We start from the raw sequence: 19,670 nt of genomic DNA, 5'->3' as shown, positions 1-19,670 counted from the left end.
TGATTTCACCACTTTCCAAATGTGCTGTTATCACATCTTTGATAACTGACTCTAGCATTTTCTCCACCACCGATGTCAGGCTAACTGGTCTATAATTCCCTGGTTTCTTTCTCACTCCTTTTTTAAAAAGCGGGGTTACATTAGCCACCCTCCAATCCTCAGGAACTCGTCCAGAATCTAAAGAGTTTTGAAAAATTATCACTAATGCATCAACTATTTCTTGGGCTACTTCCTTAAGCACTCTGGGATGCAGACCATCTGGGCCTGGGGATTTATCTGCCTTTAATCCCTTCAATTTACCTAACACCACTTCCCTACTAACATGTATTTCCCTCAGTTCCTCCATCTCACTAGACCCTCGGTCCCCTATTTCCAGAAGATTATTTATGTACTCTTTAGTGAAGACAGAACCAAAGTAGATATTCAATTGGTCTGCCATGTCCTTGTTCCCCATGATCAATTCACCTGTTTCTGACCGTAAGGGACCTACATTTGTCTTAACCAATCTTTTTCTCTGCACATATCTATAAAAGCTTTTACAGTCAGTTTTTATGTTCCCTGCCAGCTTTCTCTCATAATCTTTTTTCCCTTTCCTAATTAAGCCCTTTGTCCTCATCTGCTGGACTCCGAATTTCTCCCAGTCCTCAGGTGTGCTGCTTTTTCTGTTTAATTTGTATATTTCTTCTTTGGAATTGATACTATCCCTAATTTCCCTTGTCAGCCACGGGTGCACTACCTTCCCTGGTTTATTCTTTTGCCAAACTGGGATGAACAATTGTTGTAGTTCATCCATGCAATCTTTAAATGCTTGCCATTGCATATCCACCGTCAACCCTTTAAGTATCATTTGCCAGTCTATCTTAGCTAATTCATGTCTCATACTTTCAAAGTTACCCTTCTTTAAGTTCAGAACCTTTGTTTCTGAATTAACTATGTCACTCTCCATCTTAATGAAGAATTCCACTATATTATGGTCACTCTTACCCAAGGAGCCTTGCACGACAAGATTGCTAACTAACCCTTCCTCATTGCTCAATACCCAGTCTAGAATGGCCTGTTCTCTAGTTGGTTCCTCGACATGTTGGTTCAGAAAACCATCCTGCATACATTCCAAGAAATCCTCTTCCTCAGCACCCTTACCAATTTGGTTCACCCAATCTATATGTAGATTGAAGTCACCCATTACAACTGCTGTTCCTTTATTGCATGCATTTCTAATTTCCTGTTTAATGCCATCCCCAAACTCACTACTACTGTTAGGTGGCCTGTACACAACTCCCACCAGGGGTTTTCTGCCCCTTAGTGTTATGCAGCTCTACCCATATCGATTCCACATCCTCCAGGCTAATATCCTTCCTTTCTATTGCGTTAATCTCCTCTCTAACCAGCAACACTACCCCACCTCCTTTTCTTTCATGTCTATCCCTCCTGAATATTGAATATCCCTGAATGTTGAGTTCCCATCCTTGGTCACTGTGGAGCCACGTCTCTGTGATCCACAATGCTAACTTGCAACCTCCATCACCGAGGGCAGAAAATCCACGGAACATCACAACCTATAGGGTTCCCTCATTCTGATTGGGAAATACACCACTGTTCCTTCTTCATTGCAAGATACAAATCCTGGTACCTCCTATTTAGCAGTACTTTGGGAACACTTTCACCAAAAGGACTTCACATTTCAAGGTGGCTCAGAGGAACCTTATGAAAGATAATTCAGGATACACAATAATTGATGACCTCATCAGCAATGCCCAGATCACAAAACATGAATATGATGCTCTATTGTAAAGAATTCAGTGGCTTATATCAGTATAAAACCGATATAGATGAAAATGGATTAAGAAACCAGGTTAGCTTTATTTGTCACAACCACACTGAAACATCCAGTGAAATGCATTGTTTGTGTCAAAAACCAACACAGTCCAGGATTTTGCTGGGGGCAGTCTGCAAGTGCCACCATGCTTCCAGAACCAACACAACATGCTCACAATTTACTAAACATAAAGCTCATGTCTCTGGAATGTGAGAGGAAACCGGGATACCCGAGGAAACCCACACAGTCACAGAGAGAATGTATAAACTCTTTACAGCCAGTGGTGGGAATTGAACCCCAACCCATTGCTGGTGCTTAAAGCATTATGCTAACCACTACACTACCATGCCGTCTATGAAAGATACAAATAAAATATTCCTCATGCTAGAAATTTGAAAAAAAAACAGAAATAGTTGGAGTACATAGCTGTGGTGTGAGAAATAAAAGGGTACAGAGAACACTTCTTCAAATTTTCCCTTTGTTCTTTTCTTTCATCTTCTTCACTCCCGAAACTTACTCTGTATCTGAAAATTTAATATATCTTTTCTGTTTCCAATACTTATGAAAGTTCATTGCTTTTTCTCTCCACAGATGCTATCTGACCTGCTAAGTATTTCCATTGTTTTATTTTAAGATTTAAAATATCAATGGGACACCATGTAATATTTTTCCCATTAACCATAATCCTTAAAACAGCACCTTCTCCAATTTTAATACTTCAGATTGGGCATTACCTATGTAAATAATGCCAATATTGCTTCCAGCATTGACGGGGTGGGTGGGGGAGAGGCAAGTTCCAATGTTTTCCTAGTATATAACTATCCTTAAATCTTCTGCATTTTCTGTTTGAGAATATGAGGGGTGATTGATAAGTTCATGGCCTAAGGTAGAAGGAGTCAATTTTAGAAAACCTAGCACATTTAATTTTCAACATAGTCCCCTCCTACATTTACACACTTAGTCCAGCAGTGGTGGAGCATACGGATCTTGGACCTCCAGAAGGTGTCCTCAGCAGGGGTGATTGATAAGTTCGTGGCCTAAGGTGGACGATGAGTTATACAGCTCTCGTTACATGCACATGCACTTCAACTCTTTGAGTGATTATGCAGAAAGTTTGAAGTTAATAACTCATCAGGGGTGATTGATAAGTTTGTGGCCTAAGGTAGAAGGAGATGAGTTATTAACTTCAAACTTTCTGCATAATCACTCAAAAGAGTTGAACTGCACGTATATGTAACAAGAGCTGTATAACTCATCTCCTTCTACCTTAGGCCACAAACTTATCAATCACCCCTGCTGTGGACGCTTTCTGAAGGTTCAAGATCCGTATGCTCCACGACCGCTGGACTAAGTGTGTAAATGTAGGAGGAGACTGTTGAAAATTAAATGTGCTAGGTTTTCTAAAACGGACTCCTTCTACCTTAGGCCGGGAACTTATCAATCACCCCTCATAGCTTGCAAAATCCATACAGTGAAAGTAATGAACTAATATCTAAATATAGAGATGGATAGCAATAATTAAAGATCAAGAAAGGGAAGAATTTCTGAAATGTGCTTAGGCAATGCTTCCAGCATGTTTTTGGGAAATGTATCTGTCTAAGTGGATCAAATTTCCAAGGGGAAGCAGATGAAAAGAGATGGATAGAGCTCTTAAAGATAGCGGAATCAAAGGTTATGGGGATAAGGCAGGAACTGGATACTGATAGTGGATGATCAGCCATGATCACAGTGAATGGCAGTGCTGGCTTGAAGGGCCGAATGGCCTACTCCTGCACCTATTGTCTATTGTCTATTGAAAAACAGAAATTGTAAGTAACTGCATAGGATTTAGAATAGCTATGGGAAAGAATATAGGTCACTCCAAGTTAAAAGGTCAGGCAGCATTAATGGAGAGGAATAAAGAGTTAATGTTTCGAGACAAGATCTTTTGTTATTCCTCTCTATAGATGCTGCCTGACCTGCTGAGTTCCTTCAGCATTTTGTGTGTGTTTCTGCAGGATCACTTCTGTTTTCAAGTTAAAAATAGCGCTTTGGGGAAGGGCCTGTTTCAATGGGCTGAGAACAGATCTGGCCTGGATAAACTTGGCAAGCAAAAGAGTAATTGAAAAACAGGAGGCTCTTAAAAGCAGAGACGTTTCATCTGCAGTCTAGAATCTAGACCCTAGATACATCCCAGGTACAAAGAAAGCCAGAACGCCATGGATGACCAAAAAGATGTACAGTAAATACTGCAGAAAAAATGCATCTGATATGTAATACAAATGTAAACCAGGCTGATTACAGAAATACAAGAAATTCTGCAACTGCTAGAGGTGCAACACACACAAAAAGCTGGAGGAACTCAGGTCAGGCAGCTTCTCTGGAGAGGAGTAAACACTTCATGTTCCTTCATCTGATTATAGAAAGTTGAGATGGGTTACTTATTAAAAGTCAAGGCTTTAGAGTGGTGCAGAAGAGAGCTTGTTCTCCCTGTAGGGTGTGAAGAGAATCTGGCAGAAGCACTTACAATGGGCAAAAACTGCTTCCATCAGTGGAAGGATCTAGAGCCAGGGCACTGATTGAAGGTAACTTGCAAAAGGACCAAAGCCAACATGGAAATCGTATTAAAACACAAGAGATTCTGCAGATGCCAGAAATTCAATGCAATATAAACAAAATGTTGGAGGAACTCAGCAGGTCAGGCAGCATCTATGGAGTGAAGTTTCGGGACAACCTCATCAGGACTGGAAAGGAGAGAGTAGTAGTCCAAAAAAAAAAGCTTTTTCTTTAAAACACCAGCAAGTAACCATATTCTGGAATATAATGCTAGTACTGAAGTTTAATTCAATAGTAGCATTCAAAATGGAGCTGGATAAATATTGGAAGGGAATAAATTTGCAGAGGTATAGAAAAAGGCAGGAGTGGGACTATCTGGATTGTTTATACTTCAATCATTATAAATTTGAAGGTATGAGCTAAATGACCTCCTGCTATGCTTCAACCATTCTTGGGTTGTCAGAGTAGCATATATTACAGCGCTAGCTGTATGATCAGGGTTCAATTTCACCACTGTCTGTAAGGATTTTGTACGTTCTTGTCGGGCCCACATGGGTTTCCTCCAGATGCTAAGGTTTCCTCTCACATTCTAAAGATGTACAGGTTCGGATTCATGAGATGTAGACGTGCTATGTTGGCACCGGAGGCTGGCAACATTTGTGGGCTGTCTGAGCACAGCCTTGCTGATTTGATTTGATGCGAACGCCGTATTCACTGTATGCTTAAATGTACATGTGACAAATAAAGCTAATTTTTAAATCTAGAATTCTTGCATCCTGACTTCTTACATCCCCAGATTCAATTAATTTCACTTCAGTTGGGTTCACTGAACAATCTTCCTATACACTAGGGCCCATATTTTGGAGATAAATTCAAGATGATTTCAGGCACAATAGGCTGAAGGAGATTTATGGTCCCCATCTGTTCCTATTTCTTATGTTTCAATGTAAAAAAATAACTACCAAAGGCATTTTAGAAATCCAGATGTCTTCTACCTACAAAACACCCCTTTAACTTTCTGATATTAGTTCAAAAGTGACACTAAAACTGATCAAGCATGAGCATCATTCCTCTGCTGAACATTTCCTCCTGCCTTACTATTTCATCTTGAACAAAAATTTAACCTTGTATCTTTAGTTCTCATTAGAAAGCAGTTCCATTCTCCAGATCAATTCAAAAGTCTTTGCATTGAATCAATTCAAGGATCAAGGAACAAGTATATTCGCCATATACATTTCCACATAACAGGAATTTGCTGTGGTGTTGGTTTGACGTGCAACAAAAAACATACAGAATGAAGAATTAAATGAAAATAAAGCTATTGGTTAGAGTGCAGATATGGAATAAAACATGCACAAATACCATCATATATTTACAATGTGAACAGCATTATAAAAAGTGGTTTGAAGTGTTTATAATGCAGTGACAGAGTAATACAGGGGTTCTCCTCCTTTTTATGTGCCGTGGACCAATACCATTAAGCAAGGGGTCCATGGATCCCAGGTTGGAAGCCTCGGAAGTAATAGAGGGGGTTGAAGAATGCTGGATCAGATTATCTCCCTGAGGGAAGAAACTTAAGATACTGTGAAGATATTAATAGTCCTATAATACTTTCCAGAAGGGAGGTTTTGGACAAGGCAATTTGCAGGATGGGTAGTGTCTGCAATGATTTTTCCTGCCCACTTCTTTGTCCTGGACACATTCAAGTCCAGCTTTGATGCTAGGCTGCAGCTAATGGCCTTAACAGCTGATCTGACACTTTTCTGTATAACGTTAGAGGATGTTGCCCCAAACCAGACAGTAATGGCTAATGTGATGTAGATAGTTACAAAAAGAATGCAGCCCTTTTAATTTCAGAAAGGCATTTCTAGTTTCATTCGATCAATAACTTGAGGTATTACACCCGATATTCCTCAAATTCAAATTCTAAATTCATGCATAGTATTTCAGTTAGAAAATTCATGAATGTGAAAATATGTTCTTTTCAGTAAAACCGATACTCTTACCTTCCTTTCTTTATCTTCTTCTAATTTCAAGGAATCTTTCACCTGCTTTTGCAATTCTTCCATTGCTTGCTGCATATCATGGCCCCTGATGCGAAGCCTCTTGATTTCTTGCTCTTTGCTCAAAAGCTGAGTTTGAGCTGTGTCTCGCTCATTTTTCACAAGCAGATTCTCCTTCCTAGCCTGTGCTGCTTCAGTAGAGAGTTTTTCTTGCTCTTTCAATAAATCGCTTACTTTAGCAGCCAACCGTTTTGATTCAGCTTCAAATGAAGCTGTCATCTTCTCGCACTCTGATTTTGGAACCATTGCCTCCTGAGCAGCAGCTTTCTCGGTAGCCAAATTTCCTTCTAGTACATTCAGTTGTATTTCCTTCTGTTCCAGCTTGTGCTCCATCTGCCGTAATTTGCCATCAAAGTTCTTGATGGTATTTTCAAGAGACATTGTTATTTCTGTATGCTCAGAGAGAGGTATGGAAGTCTGTTTGTGAATTTCAAGGTCCTTCTGCATTTTGGCATTGTCCTGCTCAGATCCCTTAAGCTTCGTCTCCAGGTCAGACAACTTGCCTTTCAGTTCATCGATGGAGTCATTAAGAACTTGAAGTAATTGTTCATGTTGCTCTTTATGGATATAGTTTGAATTAACATGTTCAAATGCCACTTCAACCTTTTTATTTTTCAGCTCTTTCAATTCACTTTCTGCTAAATTGTATTGTTGCGTCACTGCAGCTAGCTGATTTTTTAGTTCATCTGTTCTTTTGTTTAATGTGGTCAACGTTTCCTGAAAATCACTTTCCTTCTCTTGTGAGTTTGATTGTCTGTTCAGCTTTTCTTGTAACTTTTTAATTTCCTCTTGTGATTCTTTATACTTCTCAATTAGCAATGCTTTCTCCTGATTGATGTTCTCGATAAGTTGGGCATGAGATATTTTCATCTCCTTGCACTCTTCCTGAGTGATGCAATTGGACAGCAGTTTATCTTTTATCTCCAAGAGCTCTTCGATTTCTCTAACACTATTATTTGCTCGTTCTTCATCTTCCAAAGCCCTTTTCAGCTGCTTCTTCATTTCCTCTAACTCATCTTCATAGGACTGTGTCAACTTTTCCAAATTTGAAAAAGATATATGCTCTTCCGTGCGGTGCAAGTTTCGTTGCCCCTGTGCCCGCAGACTTGACAATTCCTTCAGTGCCTCTTCATATTTACTTTGTGTTTCTTGGAGCTTTTGTTCAAGGGAATAACCATTCTCATTAATTTCTCCTAATGTCTGCGTCCTTTCCTCTGATAATTCAGCCAATAATTCCATTGCCAAAGCATGCTGTGTCTCTGGTTCATCCAATTCCTTTACCTCTGTGTTGGAACTACTGTTATTCAAAGCTTCAGTTTTTACTGTGGTATTAGACTTGTTTGAAAGCATCTCAGCTCTTAGATTAGTAATTTCAGCTTCAGCTTTTTTATACATTTCCTTTAATTGGATGTAATTAGCTTCAAGTGTACAGTATGCATCAGCTGAATTAAGATTTAGGTCAAGTGCTGCTGCTAGATTTGGTCTCAATTGTTCATCCTCTAACTTTATGCTTGCCCCTTTTTCCTTTCCCTGCGAACAAATCAAATTCACAATTAAAACCCAAGATACAGATTTTAAAGAGTCCCTATTTTCATAAAGGTTTCTTTGGCAAATATTATTCTGGCAATTGTTTGAGGCATCTTTTGTTGCCATTTACAAATTTCCAACGAGAATTTACAAAGCCAAAAACTTGGTGTTTCAACCAAAAACACTTCTAATGCATCCTTGTTCAGAACAAGTATCAGAAATCAAAATTTTATCTCCAAAGAAAACACATTTAGACAAATATTCTAAAGCTTTTCTTTGTATCTGTGCTATTAGCATCCAGGACATTCTCTTCTCATTGTTACCATCGGGAAGGAGGTACAGAAGCCTGAAGGCACACACTCAGCGATTCAGGAACAGCTTCTTCTCCTCTGCCATCTGATTTCTGAGTGGACGTGGAACCCTTGAACACCAGCTCATTACCTTTTTATCTGCGCTACTTATTTAATTTAATTATTAATATACTATATATAAAGAATAAAATTACTGTAATTCACTTTAAGAACATAAGAAATAGGAGCAGGAGTAGGCCATCCGGCCCATCGAGCCTGCCCTGCAATTCAGTAAGATCATAGCTGATCTGTCCGTAAACTCAGCTCCGCCTTTTCCCTAACCCTTACTATGTAAAAAATCTATCTAACTGTTTCTTAAATATATTTAGTGAAGAAGCCTCAATTACTTCCCTGGGCAGAGAATTCCACAGATTCAGCACTCTCTGGGAAAAACAGTTTCTACTCATCTCTGTCCTAAATCTTCTCCCCTGAATCTTGAGGCAATGTCCCCTAGTTCTAGTCTCACCCACCAATGGAAACAACTTTCCTACTTCTTATCTATCCCTTGCAAAATTTTGTATGTTTCTAGAAGATCCCCTCTCATTCTTCTGAACTCCAGAGAGTATAGTCCCAGGCGACTCAATCACTCCTCATAGGTTAACCCCTTCATCCCTGGAATCAACCTGGTGAACCTCCTCTGCACTGCCTCCAAAGCCAGTATATCCTTCTTCAAGTATGGAGAGCAGAACTGCACACAGTACTCCAGGTGTGGCCTTACCGGTACCCTGTATAGTTGCAGCATGACCTCCCTGCTCTTGAATTCAATCCCTCTAGCAATGAAGGCCAACATTCCGTTTGCTTTCTTAATAACCTGTTGTACCTGCAAGCCAACATTCTGCGATTCATGCACAAGCACTCCCAAGTCCCTCTGCACAATAGCATGCTGCAATCTTTCACCATTTAAATAATAATCTGCTCTTCTATTATTCCTTCCAAAGTGGAAGATCTTGCATTTACCAACATTGTATTCCATCTGCCAGACCTTGGCCCACTCACTTAACCAATCTATATCCCTCCTTTCTTTTTCTCTCTCTATTATCATGTATTGCATTATACTGCTACCACAAAATTAACAAATTTCACGACATCTGCCGGGATATTAGACCTGATTCTGAAATAACTGTGTCAAGTCTAACCAAACTGAATTTACTCAGTAATTTTGAAACAAAGATTTCATGCTCTTCTGCATTCTGCATGATTTTGCTTACCGCTCCACAGTGACCAATTCCTCTGAACTCCATTCACTCCACTTCCCATAAACACTACCTCACTACTATTTTTGAGCTACTTATTTAAATATATATAATTAATAAAGGAGCAAACAGAACACACAGGTACTATATATACACACACACTTATTGTAATTCAGTTTTTAAAATTATGTATTTTATTATTTTACTGCTGCAAAAACAATTTTCACGACAAATGCCAGTGATATTAAACCTGACTGATACTGGTACATTCTCAACATTCTACTGCATCAATTACCTCCTGGTTGCTCCTGTATTAATTTCTTTTTCTATTTTCTTGTCATAGCTAGCAACTCCACATCACAACATTGTTGATACGTAAGCACAGCAAGAACAGAAACGGACTAAATGTTTTTACTGAGTCATGGTTGCCACAGTACACGCTGGGCAACTTAGTGCGGGAGTGACCAACTGGGTCCACTAAGACAAAAACATGCTCACTCGAAAGCCCGTGAAAAGGCCCAATCGATTCAGTGCACAATCAATCAGCTGCATGCACACTTAACACATTTTCACAATCAATCCAGTACAGTTCACTCTTCTTTCTCGGACTCCCCTGCTTCTCGCCCTCGAGTCCTTCCCCAAAATTTCCAGCAGGGACACCCAACCCTCTCTTCTAAGGCTGTGCTCTCTGGCCCCAGACTTCACCACTACAGAAAACATTCTCTCCACATCCACTCTATTAAGGTCTTTCAATGTTCAATAGGTTTCAATGAAATCTCTCCTCATTCCTCTAAATTCCAGCAAGTACAGAACCAAAGCCATCAAACATTCCTCATAGAATAACCACTTCATTACTGATATTATTCTTATGAACCTCTTCTGAATCCTCCCAATGTCAGCACGTCCTCTTTTAGACGAGGGACCCAAAACCTCTCACAATACACCAAGTGAGGCCTCACCAGTGCCTTATAAAGCCTCAGCATTACATCCTTGTTTTTGTATTCTAGTCCTCTCGAGGGAAAGCTGACATTGCAATTGCCATTCTCGCCATCGACTCAACACACAAGTTAACCTTTAGTGAATCCTGCATGCGGACTCCCAAGTCCCTTTGCACCTCAGATTTTTGAATTTTCTCCACGTTTAGAAAATAGTTTACACTTTTGCACCTTCAACCAAAGAGTGTGACCATGCACTTCCCTAAGATATCTTCCCTCTGCCACTTCTTTGCCCATTCTTCCAATCCATCTAAATCCTTCCCCGCTTCCTCAACACCATCTGCTTATCTTCATATCGTCCACAAACTTGGCCACAAAACCATCAATTCCATCACCCAAATCACTGACAAAGTAAAAAGTGTGGTCCCAACACTGACCACTGCTGAACACCACTAGTCACGAGCAGCCAACCAGAAAAGGCTCCCTTTATTCACACTTTTTACCTCCTGCCAATCAGCCAATGCTCTATTCATGCTAATATCTTTCCTTTAATATCGTGGGCTCTTACCTTGCTAAGCAGCCTCATGTATGGCAGCTTGCCAAGGTACTTCAGAAAATCCAAGTACAGAACATTCACCGACTCTCTTTTGTCTATCCTGCTTGTTATTTCCTCAAAGAATTTCAACAGATTTGTCAGGCAAGACTTTCCCTCAAGGAAACCATGCTGAATTAGGCCTATTTTATCATGTGTCTTCAAGTACCTTGAAACCTCATCCTTAACAATCTACTCCAACATCTTCTCAACCACTGAGGTCAGACTAACTGGCCTATCATTTCCTTTCTTTTGCCTCTGTTCCTTCTTGAACTATGGAGTGACATTTGCAGTTTTACAGTCCTCTGGAACCATGCCAGAATCTACTGATTCTTGAAAGATTATTACTAATGCTTCCACTATCTCTTGAGCTACTTCTTTCCGAACCCTGATGTGTAGTCTATCTGGTACAGATGACTTATCTACTGTCAGATCTTCCAGCTTTCCAAGCACCTTCTCCCTAGTAATAGCAACTGCACTCACTTCTACTCCCTGAACTTCCGGCATACTGCTAAGTGTCTTTCACAGTGAAAACTGATGCAAAATACTCAGTTCGTCCTCCATTTCCTTGTCCCCTATTTTATAGGGACAATTAAGATTCATTATTTTCTATGGAAATACACCAGGCATTCTAATTTCAATTTCCATTGATATTTTATATATCTAAGCTTTAAGATTGGATCAGCTGTAAGCTCATATTCAAATTTTCCAAGTGCTTCAATGTTTCAGATATTCTGAGGAAAACAAAATTTTTGAAATGACAGTCACTTGGTTGAAGGAGTTGTATAGAAACAAGTTGCTGCTGTAACGAAAGAACATAAGACATGGCAGCAGCAATTGTCTATCCGAACCTTTGAACCTATTCCATCAGGTACTAAGATTATAACTGATTTGCAAAGTTCAAAGTAAGTTTATTATCAAAGTATGAATATGTCACCATGTACAACTCTGAGATACTCAATAAATCCATAATAGAATAATAACCATGACAGAATCAATGAAACACTGCACAAACTTTGGCTTTCATCCAGCGTCCAAAAGACAACACTGGGCAAATACAAAAAGAAAGAAATAATTACAATAAATAAGTAAGCAATAAACAGTGAGAACATGAGATGAGGGGTCCTTGAATGTGACTTCTTTGACTTTGACTTCCTCATGTCCTGCAAGGATTGGAATATTGCCTGCCTACAGACCACAGAACCCGCCGTCTCCAGTGGCGGCAGACCGTGATCCTTGCTACTGATCTCAATAGCTCTAACGATCCAGAGCAGGTACAACACCCGGACTCCACCGCCATCAATGCGGGTTTCAAGGACCTCGGACACCTCCCAAGTGCCAATTGCGCAACCTCCAACTCTGACCCCGGCCTTGACCTACAGGCTGGGTCTTCACGTGCTGCCACTGGAACGCCCATCACCCCTTCCCCCACCACCACTCCGCAATCCCGTCTCTGTCTCTTTCAGGTTCCACCACCAGCTCTTGGGCCCTCGGAGACTGCATCTTCCCTGAATACCCCAAACCTCCCTTCTCCTCAGACACCACCAACTCCGTGCTGGGTCTTCACCATTCCCTCTGACCTTCCCCTCTCTGAGACAGAACGTTCTGTCCTCAGTAAGGGCCTCAGCTTTGTCCCCCTGTGCGCACACCTCTGTGAGTTTCGCGCTCGCCATGACGCTGCCTCCATCTCCAAGCCTACTTCTTTGGCAAGGACTCTCTACCCCGCACTGATGACCCCTTCTCCTGTCTTCAACCCTCATCCTCTTCCTGGACACCCCACCCCGGTCTTCTGCCTCCACTAGATCTTTTCATTGCTAACTGCCGACAGGACATCAACCGTTTTGACTTCAGCTCTCTTCTTTCCAATTCCAACCTCACCCTTTCTGAACACTTTGCTCCCCACTCCCTCTGCGGTAATCCTAACCTCACCAACAAACCCGCAGATAAAGGGAGTGCTGTGGTAGTCTGGTGGACTGACCGCTACCTTGTTGAGGCCCAGTAACAACTCTCAGACACCTCCTCTTACTTACCACTTGAACAGGACCCCACTAAGCAGCACCAAGCCATTGTCTCCCACACCATCACTGACCTTATTAACTCCAGCGATCTCCCATCCACTACCAGCAACCTCAGTTCTCGACCCTGCTCCTCCCATTTCTACCTCCTACCCAACATCCACAAACCTACTTGTCCAGGTAGACCCACTGTTTCAGCTTGTTCCTGCCCCACTGAACTCATATCTGCATACCTCGACTCTGTTTCATTCCCCCTAGTTCAGTCCCTTCCTACTTACATCCGTGACACATCACAAGCTCTGGATCTTTTCAAAGATTTCAAGTTCCCTGGCCCCGACTGTCTCATTTTCACTATGGATGTCCGGTCGTTATCCACTTCTACTCCCCTCAAGAAGGCCTCAAAGTTCTCCGTTTCTTTCTCAACATCAGATCCAATCAGTTTCCCTCCACTACCACTCTCCTCTGTCTAGCAGAACTTGTCCTCACTCTTAATAATTTCTGCTTTGGCTCCTCCCTCTTTCTTCAAACAAAAGGTGTAGCTATGGGCACTTGCATGGGTCCCAGCTTTGCCTGTCTATTTGTCGGCTACATGGAACAATGTTTCAAGCCTACAGTAATGTCCATCCCCCACTTTTCCTACGCTACATCGACGACTGCATTGGTACTGCTTCCTGCACCCACGTGGAGCTCATCGACTTCATCAACTTTGCCTCCAACTTCCGAACTGCCCTCAAATTTACCTGGTCCATTTCCGACGCTTCCCTTCCCTTTCTCAATCGCAGTGTCTCTGGACAGAGCTGATCAACTGATGTCTATTATAAACCCACGGACTCTCACACCTACCGAGAATATACCTCTTCCCACTCTGTTACTTATAAAAACGCCATCCTTTTCTCTCAATTCCTCCATCTCCACTGCATCTGCTCTCAGGAGGTGGCTTTTCCTTCTAAAACTAAGAAAGTGTCCTTCCTTTTTCAAAGAAGGGGGCTTCCCTTTCACCACCATCAACACTGCCCTCAACTGCATCTCTTCCATTTCATACACGTCTGCTCATACTCCATCTTACCGTCATCCTACCAGAGATAGGGTTCCTCTTGACCTCACCTACCACCCCATCAGCCTCCACGTCCAGCACAGAATTCTCCGGAACTTCTGCCATCTCTAATGGGATCCCACCACCAAGCACATCTTTCCCTCCCCCCAACTTTCTGCTTTCAGCAGGGATTGCTCCCTTATGTGACTCTCTTGTCTATTCATCCCTCCTCACTGATCTCCCTCCTGGCACTTATCCTAGCAAGCGGAACAAGTGCTACACCTGCCCCTACACTTCCTCCCTGCCTTCCAGGTTTGGCAGCACTTCACCTTTGAGTCTGTTGGGGTCATATACTGTGCCCAGTGCTCCCAGTGTGGCCTTCTGTATATCAGTGTGACCTGACATAGAATGGGAGACTGTTTCACCGAGCACCTACACTCCATCTGCCAAAAGCAGGATCTTCCAGTGGCCACCTATTTTTATTTTAATTCCACTTCCCACTCCCATTCCAATATGTCAATCCAAGACCTCCTCTACTGTCACGATGAGGCCACACTCAGGCTGGAGGAATAACACCGTATATTCTTTCTGGGTAGCATCCAACCTGATGGCAAGAACATAGTTTTCTCGAACTTCCGGTAATGCCCCCCCCCCCCCAACCTACACTGCTCCCCATCCCCTTTTCCCTCTCTCACTCATCTCCCTTCCCCCCTCCCATCGCCTCCGTCTAGTACTCCCTCCCCCTTTTCTTTCTTCCATGGCTTCTCGTCCTCTTCTATCAGGTTCCCCCTCCTCCAGCCCTGTATCTCTTCCACCAATCAACTTCTTTCCTTGATCCCTCCTCCCGGTTTCATCTATCATCCAGTGTTTCTCTCTCCCCTTCCCCACTTTTTAAATCTACTCCTCATCTTCTTTTCCTCTAGTCTTGCTGAAGGATCTTGGCCCAGAATGTCGACTGTCCTTTTTTTTCCCCATAGATGCTGCCTGCCCTTTTGAATTCCTCAAGCATTTTGTACATGTTGCCTTGGATTTTCAGCATCTGCAGACTTTCTCTTGTTTGTGCTTGAACGTGAGTCTGTAGGTTGTGGGAACAGTTCAGTGATGGGGCAAATGAAGTTGAGTGAAATCTTCCCCTCTGGTTCAGCAGCCTGATGCTCAGAAGAAGGCAATGGCAAACCAATTGCTCCTGAGCCTGGTGGTGTGAGTCCTGAGGCTGCTGTACCTTCTTCCTGATGGCAGCAGTGAAAAGAGAGCATGACCTGGGCGAACACGAGGAATTCTGCAGATGCTGGAAATTCAAGCAACACACATCAAAGTTGCTGGTGAACGCAGCAGGTCAGGCAGCATCTCTAGGAAGAGGTATAGTCGATGTTTCAGGCCGAGACCCTTCGTGCAGTCCTGACAAAGGGTCCCGGCCTGAAACGTTGACTGTACCTCTTCCTAGAGATGCTGCCTGACCTGCTGCATTCACCAGCAACTTTGATATGTGTTTCATGACCTGGGCGATGGGGTTTCATAATGGTGGATGCTGTTTTACTGCCTCAGCATTTCGCGTAGATTTGCTCAATGGTGGGGATGACTTTACCTGTGATGGACTGGGCCGTATCCACTACCTTTGTAGGATCTTCTGTTCAAGGGCATTGGTGTTTCCATACCAGGCTGTGACGCAGCCTGTCAATATACTCTGCACCACACATTATTTTCTACCAGTAGTGTGATCACTCAAGCCGAGCATGATGTTGTCCTAAGGGACTGTCTTTCTTTCTTTTTAAATCTTTTTATTGAATAAGTATACAAAAAGGTAAGCCATATAGGCACTAATACACTGTTAGAATATAATAAAATTACAGGAGATATTAATACAGAAAAAGAAGTGATACAAACAATGTAATTTAAACATAACATACTAAGGTAACATAATAGTATACTAATTTTTATATATATATCAATAGAGAAAAAGAAAAAAAACCCCAAAAAAACCCCACCGTGCAACTAAACTAAAAGCAAAGCAAAGCAATGGGCTAACTTGGAACCAAGTAGAGTTAAAGAACTTAAAATCACGTCCTCAAACCCGACCTCCATTAAAATCAGTAAAAAAAACAAGAAGGGTATATAAATATGGAGCAAAAAAGAGAAGAAAAAAAAATTACATTAAATGAAAATATTGAATAAAAGATCTCCAGGTCTGTTCAAATTTAAGTGAGGAATCATAAAGATTACTTATAATTTTCTCTAAATTCAAACATAATATCGTCTGAGAAAACCAAAAAAAAGTGGTTGGAGCATTAAGCTCTTTCCAATGTTGTAAGAGACATCTTTTCGCCATTAAAGTAAGAAATGCAATCATTCTACAGGCTGAAGGAGAAAGATTACTGGAAATTTTAGGTAGTCCAAAGATAGCAGTAATAGGGTGAGGAGAGATATCTATATTCAATACCTTTGAGATAATATTAAAAATGTCTCTCCAAAAAGTTTCCAGAGTAGGACAAGACCAAAACATATGAGTTAAAGAGGCTATCTGCCCCGGACATCTATCACAAAAAGGATTAATATGAGAATAAAAGCGAGCTAATTTATCTTTGGACATATGTGCTCTATGAACAACTTTAAATTGAATTAGGGAATGTTTAGCACAGATAGAGGAAGTATTGACTAATTGTAAAATCTGCCCCCAGTCATCCACGGAAATGATAGAACCCAATTCCTGTTCCCAATCTACCCTAATCTTATCAAATGGAACTTTCCTAAGTTTCATAATAATATTATAAATCATAGCCGATGCACCTTTCTGACATGGATTAAGGTTAACTATAGTATCTAAAATGTATGTAGGAGGAAGCATTGGAAAGGAAGAAAGTATAGTACTTAGAAAATTTCTAACTTGTAGATATCTAAAAAAATGTATTCTTGATAAATTATATTTATTAGATAATTGTTCAAAAGACATAAGGGAACCATCTAAAAATAAATCCAAAAACCGTGAAATACCCTTAGTCTTCCAAATTTGAAAAGCACGATCCGTAAAAGAAGGAGGAAAAAATGTTACCTAAAATAGGAATCACCAGCCCAAATTGGTTAAGATCAAAAAATTTTCTGAATTGAAACCAAATATGTAAGGTATATTTAACTATCAGGTTAGATACCTGTTTGAGGTATTTCAAATCAAAAGGAAGAGAGGAACCTAAAATAGAGCCAAGTGTATAGCCCTGAAGATTGTAATTCCAATGCTACCCATTTGGGAATGGATAGTATATCCTGGTCAAGTAACCAAAATTTCATATGTCGAATATTAATTGCCCAATAATAGAATCTAAAGTTAGGTAATGCTAAACCTCCATCTCTCTTAGTTTTCTGTAAATGTATTTTACCCAGTCTCGGGTTTTTATTTTGCCAAATAAATGAAGGAATTTTTGAGTCAACTTTATCAAAAAAAGATTTTGGAACAAAAATCGGTAATGCCTGAAATATATATAAAAATTTTGGCAGAAAAAACATCTTAACTGCATTAATACGACCAATCAAAGTTAAATATAAAGGAAACCATTTAGATGAAAGTTGAATAATATGGTCAATTAAGGGTAAAAAGTTAATCTTAAATAAATTTTGTGTTTACAAGTAATTTTAATCCCAAGATATGAAAAATAATTATTAATCAATTTAAATAGAAAGTTATGATATAAGGGAAGTTGTTTATTAATCGGGAAAAGTTCACTCTTACTAAGATTTAATTTATAACCTGAAAAAAGACCAAATTGTGCTTATAACTCTAAAACAGCAGGGATGGATTTTTGAGGATTAGAAATATATAAAAGTAAGTCATCAGCATAGAGTGATATTTTATGGGACTTTAAGCCCCGAGTTATCCCAGTAATATTTGGAGATTCTCGAATGGCAATTGCAGGAGGTTCGAATGCAATATCAAATAATAAAGGACTAAGAGGTCAACCTTGTCGAGTACCTCGAGAAAGAGGGAAAAAAGGTGAGCTTAAAGAGTTAGTACGGACTGAGGCCACAGGAGAATGATATAACAATTTGATCCAGGATATAAATTTCGAGCTAAAATTAAATATTTCAAGCACCTTAAATAAGTAAGGCCATTCTACTCTATCAAAAGCTTTCTCAGCATCTAAAGAGATAACACACTCAGGAACATTTTGTGAGGGGGTATAAACAATATTTAACAGTGTGCGAATGTTATAAAAAGAGTAACGACCTTTAATAAAACCCGTTTGGTCTTCCGAAATAATAAAAGGAAGTACTTTTTCTAATCTGTTTGCTAATAACTTAGAAAAAATTTTAGAATCAACATTTAATAAAGATATTGGTCTATAAGATGCACATTGAGCAGGATCTTTATCCTTCTTTAATATTAGAGAGATTGACGCTCAAAGATTCGGGAAGTTTACCAAGTTTTAATGGAGCCTTGAAAACCCTACAGAACCAAGGGATTAATGAAGGTGCAAAACATTTATAAAATTCTGCAGTAAACCCATCAGGGCCAGGAGCTTTCCCCAGGTTCATAGAGGAAATAACACTCTTAATCTCATCAGTGGTAATGGGAGTACCTAGCATAGAAGACATATCCTGTGAAATCTCAGGAAAGTCGCGTTCTTGACTCGCTCCATTACCTCTGAGTTTTTTTTCTTCTGATCAGCTATATTTTAATTAACCATTAAGGCATCAACTTTTACAATACTTTGAAACAAATTAGGCTCTTCGATAACTGGATGCGTTTAAGGTCTGCTATGTCTAAGAATGGGAAAAACGGGAAGGATGGCAAACCTCCGGTTAAACCGAAAGGTATTGATTTCCCTCCGACTGAACCACCGGTGACTTTGAAAGCTATATCGGAGTTAATTCAAAGGGAAATTTCAACCCCTGTTACGGAGCTGATTCGTGCGGAAATTTCAATTAATTTCCAGAAAATTGCCGATTCAATCGATAAGATACAAACATCTATTACGGAACATCAGTCGGCTATATCTGATCTTCAAAGATCCACGCAACAAAGTGAGCTTAAGATGGGGAAAATCGAAGAAACAATTAATGTAATGAAGAAGAAACTTGACTTTCTGACCTTTAAAAACTCTGACTTAGAATCTAGAATGCGACGGCAGAATCTACGAATGATCGGGGTGCGTGAAGCTGTTGAATCTGATAACCCTATGAAGTATTTTTCTCAACTCTTAAAAGATGCATTTCCTACTGTATTTCCTGACCAACCACCGTTATTGGATCGTGTTCACAGAGTTCCATCATATTCACCTAGGTCAGATAAACCTCGGCATGTTATTTTACTGTTTCATTACTTTCAAGACAAGGAGAAACTGTTTCGATTCGTTCGATCTAAGGGTTTCATTGATTTTTTGGATCTTAAGTTCCGATTCGTGGAAGATTTCAGTAAACCAATCCGGGATCAACGGGTTCGTTACAGATCTGTGATGTCGGAACTCTACAAGATGGATTTAAGACCAGCGCTTCTTTACCCTGCACGTCTAAGAATTCGTACGTTGGATGGAGCCCTCCGTTTTTTTGACTCTCCATCGGATGCCCAGAGTTATCTGGATCAATTTTCACCTTCAACATCTTAATTGTAATTTTTTAACTATCT

The 19,670-nt window shown here is 40.4% G+C and overlaps 1 protein-coding gene across 3 annotated transcripts in view; it reads right to left on the bottom strand.

Moving 5' to 3' along the window:
• The window catches only part of rai14 (retinoic acid induced 14), a 257,024-nt gene that overhangs the window by 15,633 nt on the left and 221,721 nt on the right, over window positions 1–19,670 (bottom strand). For all 3 annotated transcript variants that reach the window (XM_063042727.1, XM_063042726.1, XM_063042728.1), the window contains one exon: window positions 6,358–7,944. In XM_063042727.1, the coding sequence (XP_062898797.1) occupies window positions 6,358–7,944 (1,587 nt within the window). The remainder of the gene's footprint in view (window positions 1–6,357; window positions 7,945–19,670) is intronic.

Source organism: Mobula hypostoma, chromosome 3 (assembly GCF_963921235.1).
Source record: "Mobula hypostoma chromosome 3, sMobHyp1.1, whole genome shotgun sequence".
Lineage (NCBI taxonomy): Eukaryota > Metazoa > Chordata > Chondrichthyes > Myliobatiformes > Myliobatidae > Mobula > Mobula hypostoma.
Note: the sequence above shows the minus strand (reverse complement) of the source record. Positions and strands in the feature narration are given on the sequence as shown.